Source organism: Phoca vitulina, unplaced genomic scaffold, assembly GCF_004348235.1.
Source record: "Phoca vitulina isolate PV1807 unplaced genomic scaffold, GSC_HSeal_1.0 scaffold4, whole genome shotgun sequence".
Taxonomy (NCBI): domain Eukaryota; kingdom Metazoa; phylum Chordata; class Mammalia; order Carnivora; family Phocidae; genus Phoca; species Phoca vitulina.
Window position 1 is genome coordinate 62220085 of NW_022589707.1, and position 11920 is coordinate 62232004.

Below are 11920 nucleotides of genomic sequence, written 5' to 3' on the forward strand. Positions count from 1 at the left end.
TCCAGTAACAGGGAACTAATTTTTTTAGTGCCTCGGGAAACCCTGTTCCTTCTATTGACCGCTTCATTCCGCGCATGAGTCTCAATCCACGGGACCTGGTTTTCTCTACTGGGTGACCCAGCGCAAATTTGTTACCCTCCTCTTCCTTCCGTTCTGTGGGTCCCAGATTCCTTATGTGTGAGATCAGAAACTTGGATAAAGTTTTCCTGGACTTTTCCTGAACTGACTCTAGATGTCAGAGGAAGTAAGAGGAGGATTCAGGAAAGATTAGTCAACCAACCTCTCAAAGTCTGAGAAGGGCAGACCTACGGGGTTAAACTCGGGGGTGGGGGGGCGACAAACTGAGAGTAAGGTCCAGGTTGCCGCAGGCCCAGCAGCGAAGACCCAACGTCCAGAAACCCTGAGTCCGAGCCTCCACAGCACCCGCCCCTCTCCGGAAGCCCCGCCCGCTCCGGGAGCCGCGTTCACGCCACGCCCCCGCCTCACTGCCTGCGTCGATGGTGAACTACATTTCCCAGAATGCGATTCAAGCCGCCTCGCAAGGCAGCAATAAGTGTCTGGGTGACGCCATCAGCCGGCGCGATGTTTAGACTCCAGTGATGTCGTGGCGCTTTGGGGAGAGAAGTTGGTGTTTCTCTGGGCCCTGGTACTGAAGACGCCGTCCGGCAGACCCCGGCCCCTTCCTACCCACCCCTCCATCTGCTTTTTTCTTCCCTACTCTGGCAGGATGAGGCGTGCAGGCCTGGGTAAGAAGAGGGCTGAGGTTCGAAGTTCGGGGGCCCTAGAACCGGCCGTGCTGGGCGCGGGGACGCGGAAGGAAATCGGACTAGTCTTATGTCACTGGAATCTGGGCCAGAAAGCAGGATGTATGGAGAGGTCTTTGGAGGCGGAACGAAGTAGAAACACACCATTTGTACCAGATCTTAGGGGTTTCCTTTAGTTTGGTTCAGTCCCAAGTTTGAATGGTAGGTTTATAGAGAGTAGTGGGGGAATGGGGGTGGGGTATGTACAGGTGCCAACTGAACTGCCAAGTTTTTTAGTGTAATCGACTGTCAGAGAGTGATTACGAAACCTCCTGAGTTTCCTCAAGTCTGGCTTCGGTGTCTCGTACTCCACTCGTCCTGGATGTTAGTTTTTTCAGAAGCAAAATTTGAAGAATGAATGTTGCATGCGAAGCATACTAATAGCAATCATATTAATCTGGTAACAGTGAATTGCAAAGGTAAATGTACCTGTCTTTATTGTTAAAGGCTGTAGTATGTAACATCGGGGTCAAAGGCCATTAAACCCAGAACATTTTTTATCTGAGTCTTGTTCCACTGTGAAAACTTAGGAAACAGGTTCACCAAGCACAAGGACTTTGAAGGGGCCATTATAACGTACAGCTAATAAAACAGCATTTTCTGGGTTTTGAAGCTCTCTATTAAGACTATTTTTAAAAAGAAAAAAAAAAAAAAAAAACCCTGCTAAATCAGCGTACAGCATACCTGAGAAAATAAGTGGGGTATTTGAAAAAAGGTGATGTTACCTTTTTCAGTGGTTACAATTAAATGGAAAAAGGAATAAAAAAGTTTTTCAAAAGTGTCAGGTATTTAAAGTTGGTGAAAGTTGCCAGTAACTTTAGACTTGCTCATTGATTTAAAAATTGTAGTATGAGAAAGAGCTTTTGAAAAATATAACTTTTATGAATACTTGCCCAAGTAAATTGTAGAGAAAAAAATAATATAGAGCAGTTTAGTGTTATATGCCTAAATGTTTTTTTCTTTTTATCGCTATTAATGATAACAAACATTTATTGTGTACTTAAAGTTAGCTCTAGGTATACAATTGATTGTGGCCCTGTTTGTGCTCCCACAGCTTCCAGTCTAGTTGGTGAGTAGGAACATAGTACAAGGTGATAGTTGCACATACAAATAGCAAATAAGTTATACAGCTAGTGTCTCAGGGATTTCAGAGATAGAGCATTGCTTACTTTGTAGAGACCTAAGAACTCGAACCAGAGCTTGATTAATGGAGGGTGAGAGAGGCAAGTTCCAGTTGGAAGCAAGACTTCCCCACCCCTCCTCGTACCCCTGAACAGTTGTAGGCCTAGAATTAGGAATGGTGTGTATAGGGATTATTATTAAGCCAGTGTGATTAAAGTAGGAGACATGGAACCAGAACCCCATTGAGGAGATACTTTGAGTGCCAGGCCAAGGCGTTTAGATCTCATCAGTAGGCCCTTTGACACCCTTGAATGTTTTTGGTGCAGCAGTGTGCCATGATAAATTGCAGAAAAGGGACTTGAGAAGCTGTGGTTCTCAGCCCTGACTGTACATTAGAATCACCTGGAGAGCTTTTAAGGCACTGATACCTGGACTGCAGCCCAGACTAATTATATTAGAATCTCTAGGATAGAGCCTCCTTCCCCGCGCCCTCCCCCCCGCCCCCCTGGAAGCTCCCTTGTAGTTGAGTGGAAAGATGCTTGCTTAAGTGTCTTTTGCTATCATTTACATTGGTATAATGTGATTTTTTTTATTCTGGATTTTTTTTTTTTTTTCAAGTATCAGATTGTATTGACCTGGAATTTTAAACTTGGGACAAATAAGCTGAAGATGTTCATGTGGCACACTTCCCATGAATCTCTAAATGACTTGGCTCAGTTACTGATAGAAACTACCCTAAAGAAGTAGCATTTGTCTAAATGGACAAAGACTGAGAATGATCTTTGGCATTCACTAGCTTTCCTACAACTTTTCATACTATATTTAGAGTTTTATGGATAGTGTATCAGCAACTGAGGGAAAATTTGAGGAATGCAACTTCCGGAACATACCTGTTTAACATTTTTTTGTGGTTTTTGTAGTGGTGGGAATTGTCTAAGTGTCTGCTGTATATAGTCATTAGGTACAGGGGATATAGAAGAAGATGAGACACTGTCTCTGCCCTCAAAGAAGTTTATGATTCCATTCTTGGCAAAGGCAGGCACATTCAAAGTTGAAACAGTGAAGTCAGATTCTATTTATTAATTCATTTACCAGTATTTATTGAGTGTGCCTTACTTTGTGTGTGTTTGTGTGTGTATACTTTGTGGGGGATATACAGCCATGAGTGAAACAAATTTAGTTTCTGCCCTTATAGTATCATCTAGAGTGTGATATTATTGTTGTGTACAGTAAGAGCTGTAAGAAATCAGAGGGAGTTTTGCCTTTAAGAGAAAGTGAGGTTTGTGCCATGTCTTGAAAGAGCTTCCTATTTACACCTCAACCATCCTTCAACTACCAGCACTGACTGCTACTTCCTGTCCTTCCATCTTTCACTGTCCCTGTTGCTTCATCTACTCTTTGAGTTTACAAAGACCTAGTCCCTGTATCATTCCTTTCCCTCATTTCTCCATTGAAACTGCTTCTATCCCTCTCCAGTGCAGTCCCCACATTCCATATATTTACCTTCTCTTTTGGCAAGCGATCTCAGCCTCTTGGGGCTCTTTTCTTCAGCCCCGACGCTGTAAACCTCTTGATCAAACTCCTGATCAATCGAACCATCCAGATTCTCACAGGCTAACTCTGCTGATGAGCACTTCTTCAGAAAAATCACACATCCAGGAGGATTGACACCACCACAGTATGTTGCCTCAGCCAGGATCATTTTATCCCCCTAGGACCCATGTAGTCCTAGTCATTTTCCCCCATTATTCTCTTTATTGCTTTTTCCAAATGATACCCTTCCTTAAAGACAGTCTTATCTCTTCCTTTACTGAGAAAATTGATGGTATCAATTGTTTTTTTAAAAAAAGTGGTTAAACAACACCCTCAACTATGCTTTCCTGTCTCAGTCCTCTAGCACATTTATATACAGATTCACTCTCCAAGGCTCACTCCACCTGTTTGATTGCCTGATGAATACCAAGTACTTTATGAGGCAGTAGCTGGGACTATGTATTCTCAGTGCAGTTCCCTAGAAGATAAGCTCCCAACAGTAGTACCTAGAAAGAAAAATGGATGTGACACATAGGAGTTTCTGAAATATTTGTTGAATGAATGCATGTCCCTCTAACTCTCAGCTAATGTTCTCTGTAAGTTATTCCAGCTCTCTTCTATTTAAAAGAAAGAGATGCCAGTAAAGGACACCCCTTTGCCATGAGCTCCCTCCTGCTATGTTTATCCTCTTTCTCCCTTTTCCTTCATAGCCAGTCTTCTTCAATGGATAGTTGATGCTACTACTTTTAGATCCTTTTTTAAAATTTGTACTTCTAGGGAACGGGGAATGTATCCTGAATATCCTTGTATATCGGTGCCTATTTTAGTGTCTTGTGGGCAATCAATAAGCAGTCAGTAAGTATAAAAATGAATTGAACATTCTTTGTGTAAAAGAGGGCATTAGAAAGAATTGTTCTGATCTCTATTTGGTTATTAATTTTTAAAAATTCCTTTGAAGTGTGAATATTACAGACATACGTGGTCTGCAACGCCCTCCAGGGGTCTTTTTTGGTTCTTTCCTATCAAGGTTTCAAAAGTGGCTTGTTTTTGCTACAACTATACTGTGACTCTGATCCTTGCAGGTGAAGGAGCACCTCCTGGCAACTATGGGAACTATGGCTATGCTAACAGTGGCTATAGTGCCTGTGAAGAAGAAAACGAGAGACTCACTGAAAGTCTGAGAAGCAAAGTAACTGCTATAAAATCTGTAAGTATTTAACAGATGTTATATACTGTCAAATTTATGTATTTATGTACATACGTATTACATACTTACAAACTGTTTATGTTATTGGCATCATACTAAGGAATTCAGTTACCCAAGTTGTGTCTTGTTCAGCAAGGTCAAAATGCACTCAAAATTTAAACATGATTGGAGTAGAAGATTAGAAAATGTGGCCAGTCAAAACATATGGTACATTTATTTTTTTTAAGCTTCCACTGTTTTTTTGTGGGTGAATCTACAGTACTGTGTGTTGTGTACTGTGTGTTGTCTGTAGTAATGTCTCAGAGCAGTCCATCTTCTGCCCCAAGCAGCTCTCTTCCTGACTTTTCTTCTTCTTGTATTCTGAGCTACACATCTCAGTGTTTCATGTTTCTACCTTTGTACCTCATGTCAGTCACTTGAGTTTTGTGCTTCTTTCTTTCTGTTTCTACTTTTCTTTCTTTCTTTTTTAAAGATTTCTTATTTATTTATTTGACAGAGACAGCAAGAGAGGGAACACAAGCAGGGGGAGTGGGAGAGGGAGAAGCAGGCTTCCCACGGAGCAGGGAGCCCGATGCGGGGCTCGATCCCAGGACCCCGGGATCATGACCTGAGCCGAAGGCAGACGCTTAACGACTGAGCCACCCAGGCGCCCCTGTTTCTACTTTTCTATTTCGGATACTATCCCCTGGTTTTCTCAGGTGAACTACTGAGGGAGCCTCTTAACCTGTTTGTTCCTCGTTTTTTGCACGTTCTATTCTGAGCTACATACTGTCACCACAGCCATCTTTTTGGAGTGTTTTTTAAATTACATCATATGCTCCCAGAAGTCTCCAGTGTCTTCCCATGGTGTAAGAATGATATTCACACTCTGTAGCTTGATCAGATAAGTCCTTCAAAGATTGTCCACAGCTTTTCAGACCTTATGCTCTGCACTCCTGGAATGTGTATATGTTTTCTGCCAGACAGATTAGAGTAGTCTCTGTTGTGTGTATGCTGGCTGTCTACTTGCACTCCCATATCTTTGATCTTGCTATCCTTTGCCTTAGCAGCATCCTCTCCCTCCTTATATTCACTGAAGGCTTGCCCATAGTAAAGGCTCCACTTCACTGCACTCCTTCCTTCTTGAAACCTTTACCTGATTACCACATCAAAAGTAACTTTTTTTCCATGTGAACATAAGACCATTTGTACCATTTCTCTAGTATGTATCGCATAGGGATCTGCATTGGAATTATTTGTATGTAAAAGAAATTTACCAGAATGTAGGGTTTTCTACTGTATTTATTTTTATCTTTTACACAGCACCTAAGCATAATTCCTTATTGGTGGTATTGAGCTTAATATGTATTAAATAAAGGAATTACAAAAAGGTGATTTTAACAGCGTATGTGATTGATTCTATATTACATTAAACACGCTATACACTAATAGAGCATTCAGTAGAAGCTCATGTTGCCAAAACTTAATTGGTATTTCATTAGTCTTTGGAAAATAGAATTGTATTCAGCCTGGAGACTATTACATTCTGAAACGAGTATTGTTTTCAAAGTCATATTAAATCAAAAGGAGTTGATCAGTGAACTAAGTAATACTGTATAATGTTACAATTTAGAAAATCAACATTTAGAGGGAATTAAGAATTAAATGTTCTTCATTTTTTTGTTTTTTAAACTCCAACATTGATAATTTAGGCTCCTTGTTAGAAGAAAGCTTTTTTTCCCCTGGAAATTTCTTTCCTTGGCATGAATGACAGTTGTAGAAAGTAGTTAGGTGATTTGGGCTATTTAGCTTTATAGTTGCTTTATTATCTCTGAATTATTAAATTTGGGAAAAAAGCTCATGTTCTGATCTATAGAATTCTAGTACAGTTTTGTGTCAGTATCACCCCATATACTTTCCACCACAAGATAAGTTGAGAGCAATATTTGCAGTGGTTTGCCAAGATTTCCCTTTGTTGCTTGTAATTTATCCAAATATCTTGGAAGTAAAGCCTTTGATGAATTTGTCATATAAAGTATTAAATAGGTTTTGGTCTGAATAGCAGCCATAACCACATAAATAGCATTTCTTTTAGGCTCAGCCTCTTTCTGTATAGCTCAGGGTGGAGGTAACAATAACCTAATAAATTTTTTTCCAATTTATTATCATATTTTCTTTTCTTTTTATTTAAAGATTTTTATTTATTTGACAGAGAGCGAGTGTGTGCATGCACAAGCAGGGGGAGCGGCAGGCAGAGGGAGAGGGAAGCAGGCTCTCCTCTGAGCAGAGAGCCTGACATGGGGCTCGATCCCAGGACCCTGGGATCATGACCTGAGCCAAAGGCAGACGCTTAACCAACTGAACCACCCAGGCGCCCTTATTATCATATTTTAAAGAAAAATACCTTTAGAATCTAAAGTAACCAGTTTAGGCATATATTCAAAGTAATGTCCCACTTCATTAAAAAAATATTAAATACTTAATGTAGATTTGAATTGGTAAGATGGGTACTTGTATATATCTTTTTAAACATAAAGAGGGGGTCGACTAGGTGGCTCAGTCAGTTAAGCGTCTGCCTTCAGTTCAGGCCATGATCCCAGGGTCCTGGGATCGAGCCCCACGTCGTCGGGCTCCTTGCTCAGCAGGGAGCCTGCTTCTCCCTCTCCTGCTGCTCCCCTGCCCCTGCTCTCTCTATCTCAAATAAATAAATAAAATCTTAAAAAAAAAAAAGTAAAGAAGAAAATATACAGATAAATGATGTTGTATAAATATAAAGAGAGGAAGAAAAAAGCATGCAAGGCTAAGAGATTCAGAGAGAAGTATGTACCAAAATTAAAAGATGGAATTGAGTATTAAGATGAAATCAAAATGAAGAGCAGGGAGACAATATCCATAGTTGGGAAGGAGTAGAAATTCTAAATTTGTTTTCCTTTAATGTCAGTGGGAAAAATATCAGAAGAAAGTATATGTATTTTATATTTTTAGAAGACAGTTTTATTTGAGAAAATGAGTATGCTTAGAGTGGTGTTATTTTTACTTTATGACACTTAAATAGCTTCATATGAGTAATAATGTATGTGCTTTTTTTTAATAGCTTTCCATTGAAATAGGCCATGAGGTTAAACATCAAAATAAATTATTAGCTGAAATGGTAAGTGGTTCTGACTTTAAATTGAAGAAATTTGATCTAATATTCTCAATTTTAGTCTGTTAATCATTTTAACTTTTATCCATTTTGAAATTAGAAATTATAAGTCCTGGATTCCTGCCCTTTTGTATCTCATTGCTTTGAAATAATAGTTTATTTATTTTCCCATTTTTCATCTTGCCTAACACAAGTGGGAGGATGAGGTAGAAGCCACTGAATCTTTCATCTTGTATTTAGAAACACTGTTAAAGACTCAGGACAAATGACTGTTTTGAGTGTTCTTGGAGATCTCAATGGATACAGACTACCAAGTAATCAAAAACCACTTCATATCCAACCAGCTGAATGTCTTTCACTTAATGTGAGCCCATTTCTTTTGCTTGATCTCCTAAGGATCACTTCTGAACAAATCAATAAGATTTGAACATAGTAACATCCCAGAGCCTTTTATCTCAAGTCTCAGTAAGCTCAGCAACATATACCTTTTCTTGTAGAGCCTCTTTTCATTCCTGAATGTTTATTTTGGATGTCACTTCTCTGGACCTTCCCTAGTTTCTCCACTTGCTTTTAAAATTGTATTATTCAAAAATGAATATGGCATTAAAAAATGAATATGGCATTGAAAGCAACGTTCATATGGAGGTTGTATATTAGAATCACCGGGGGAACTTTCTGAAAATATTTATGCCTGGTTCTCAATCTAAATATACCGATAAAGAATTTCAGGGGAAGGACCTATATATACGTATTGTGAAAAAAGAAAGTGTCCCAGGTCATTGTGATACATAACCCTGGTGAAGAACTATAGACCTAAAGTGCTTGAAGTCCATAGAACCTGAGCTGTGCAAAGGCTGTCATTATGCTGGGGCCTTTACATCTTAGGATATTGAGATTTCTATGAAAGTGCAGTGTTTCTAATCCACACCTAGTCCTCTCATCTTAAGGACTTAATATGGTAGTTTTCCCCATCCATATTTATAGTCTTAACCATGATATTCTCTTAACTTTTAATAGACTCTACTGTACTTCAAGGTCAGCCATCTAAATAAAAGGATCTTTAAAGTACATTTAACTGCTAACCATATTAAATTTTGGATGAATTATTGTACTGAATTACGGAAAGCACCAGCCATTTGACCTGGAGCAGCAGTGCCCCAACAAAAACAGAAAACACCTGTATGATAATAGACAAACTACATACCTTTATTGTTAATGTTTTTTTAATTCACATGATTGGGAAAAGACCTAAATAGTTTGGGATTTTGAATTACTCTGGTGCTGAAAGAAATGTTTATTGGATAATGAAAGAGCTTTTTATTCATTGAGAGAATTACTCTGTTTTGCACGGAGTAATCAGACTTGATTATCCAAGTTACAAACAGGCTCCTGAATTGATTAAACATTAAAAATGTATTCTAATAACAGTATATTCAATTACTTAAATGCGCATATGTAGGATATTAGAACCTAACTATTTTGTTTTCCTTTTCTCCTCACAGGATTCACAATTTGATTCTACAACTGGATTTCTTGGTAAAACTATGGGAAAACTGAAGATTTTATCTAGAGGGAGCCAAACAAAGCTGCTGTGCTATATGATGCTGTTTTCATTGTTTGTCTTTTTCGTCATTTATTGGATTATTAAACTGAGGTGATGCAAGTAAGTGAGTTTGGAATTTGTTCCAGCTTAACTGTTTGGAGTGCCACTTTGGTAAAAAATCAGCATCAAAACATTCCGAATTTTCAAATGTTAATGATTTTTTCCATTGAGGATTACTGAATTTTACTTGTTTTATAAATCACATTAGATAACACAGTGCTCTTTGAATACTGTTGCTTAATGATACATTTTTTGCCCCTATTTTCAGGGGTATTGAGATGGCCTGAAGTCACTCTGGCCCTAACAATTTTTTTTCCTGTTGTTCACTGTCAGATTAAATAGCCATCTAATACTCTGCTGTTAGCATAAATGTAGGCTTATGTTCCATGTGAAGAAACTTAGTGGGAGAATAACAGCATCCCTGGAGAGCCTGATGCTGACCTCTTGAGGTAGTGAACAAGTTTGTGAGGGAATGGTGTATGTATTTTCGCTAATTGTCGTCAGCCCTGATAATGTACTGCCCTTTCCTCCTCTCTTTGGTTAAAATTGCTTAGGCTGATTTCCTTTTACCTACAGTTTTCCTCAAAAATTTTGATGACATGACTCCTCTTTCCCCTCTGCCCAATGACCTCATCTTTTACTAAAGCTTGTTATTTTGGCACAGTTCTTGTAGGGCCCAAAACAAATGTATACCAGTCTAGTTATTGTTTTATATTAACTTTATACAGACCATTGACTTGGCTTATAATAGTTCAATGATTTTAGCTACTTAGGTAGGCCATTTGGTTATCATTTGTGACAGAATGATGTGAAGCTAAAGTAATTGCTAAGCTCTGAATGGAAATAAAATTAACTGCCTTTGCTTTATTATGTGTTCAAAATAGATATTGAAAGTACTCAGGCATTGAACTTGGGGTTAAGAGTGTTGTTGCTTTAATCCAGTATATTTGTTTATGGAAAGGAAAACAAAGATGGATAGAAAGAAATATTAAGATGTTCTTAAATACTCTGTATTACTACTATTTGGAATTTGCCCATTTATGGGCTCTAAAAATAAAATTTTTAATGAAATATATGGTCTTTGTTGCCTCTTTGTTCAAGTCTCTGTCTCTCTCTTTTTTTAACATAGAAACTGAGAAATGGTCCTGAAAACAGGTCCCAAACAAAATCTGGAAAAGATAATATATTTATATTATTTCAGAACTTGCTTCAAACAAGTTATTATTATTATTTATTTTGATAAATCATGACTGCAATTTCAAAAATCTCTTTAATTTCCTATATTTTTAGTTGAAAGTATCTATCTTACCTTTGATTCTGCTGAGTGCGCAATCCTTTTTTGTTCATCCCTAATTACCTATCAGGGCGCCTGGGTGGCTCAGTTGGTTAAGCGACTGCCTTCGGCTCAGGTCATGATCCTGGAGTCCCTGGATCGAGTCCCGCATCGGGCTCCCTGCTCGGCAGGGAGTCTGCTTCTCCCTCTGACCCTCCCCCCTCTCATGTGCTTGCTCTCTCTCATTCTCTCTCTCTCAAATAAATAAATTAAAAAAAAAAAAAAAAAAAAAAAACCTAATTACCTATCAGTTCAGGTCCTGTCTTTGGCTGTGTTTGTCATCACTTGGGCCTCTACTTGACAGAAACACCAGAACCGAGAAGGGTTAAGTGACTTCACATATAAGAAACAGCCCTGCCCCCCCCCAAAAAAAACCCAAAGAAACAGGCCCGAGGTCTTGTGATGATGTGATGTGAGAGACTCTGATTTGAGTTAGATGATCTGAGTTCAGATCTCCGTTCCTTCCCTTGCTCAATGTTTTTGGGCCTGTTTCTTCATTAAATCACCTATTTCATAGGATTGTTGTCAGAGGTAGATAATTTATTGAAAATAACGTGACACACAATCACTCAATAAATGTTAGTTCTCCCTATCCTTAACACACACATCAGAAAAGTGACTTATTTTAAGAGCAAGACAATATGGTGGTTTCAGGCTTTGAGGTGATGCTGTGACTTCCAAGCAGAAATGCCTCTCAATTAGAGATTGATTCAGTTTTCAAGAACTATTTAACTGTGTATTCTGTGCCAATTACGTGACATCAGAGCTCAGGAAGACTCATTGTCAATAATTAAAATTGCAAAAGGAAGAGCAGAAGGCCAAAGAAAAAATGATTGGAAGATGGGAACAGAAGAGAATCAACAGTGGAAGTAAATGAGAACAAAGCCTTGGGAAAACCAGTGATGGCAAGTGAAGGATGGATTTCAAGGTTAAGGTTTAGCTGTTAGATGACAATCTTGGTAAAGTACTAAAACACTATTTCAGGGGCGCCTGGGTGGCTCAGATGGTTAAGCATCTGTCTTTGGCTCAGTTCATGATCTCTAGGTCCTGGGATCGAGCCCCACGTCAGGCTGGGAGCCCACTGAGCTGGGAGCCTGCTTCTCCCTCTCCCCCTGCTTGTGCTCTGTCTCTGTGTCTTTCTTTCAAACGAATTAAAAAAAAAACAAAAACTATTTCAATATTGGATATTATCAAG

At 38.9% G+C, this 11920-nt stretch overlaps 1 protein-coding gene across 1 annotated transcript; it reads left to right on the plus strand.

The window, feature by feature from the left end:
- The first annotated feature begins 573 nt into the window (after positions 1–573).
- On the plus strand, positions 574–10463 carry BET1 (Bet1 golgi vesicular membrane trafficking protein). The gene is made up of 4 exons (XM_032402135.1): positions 574–746; positions 4541–4665; positions 7739–7795; positions 9292–10463. The coding sequence occupies exons 1-4, from the start codon at positions 728–730 to the stop codon at positions 9445–9447; spliced, it is 357 nt and encodes a 118-aa protein (XP_032258026.1). The 5' UTR covers positions 574–727; the 3' UTR covers positions 9448–10463.
- Positions 10464–11920: the final 1457 nt, after the last annotated feature.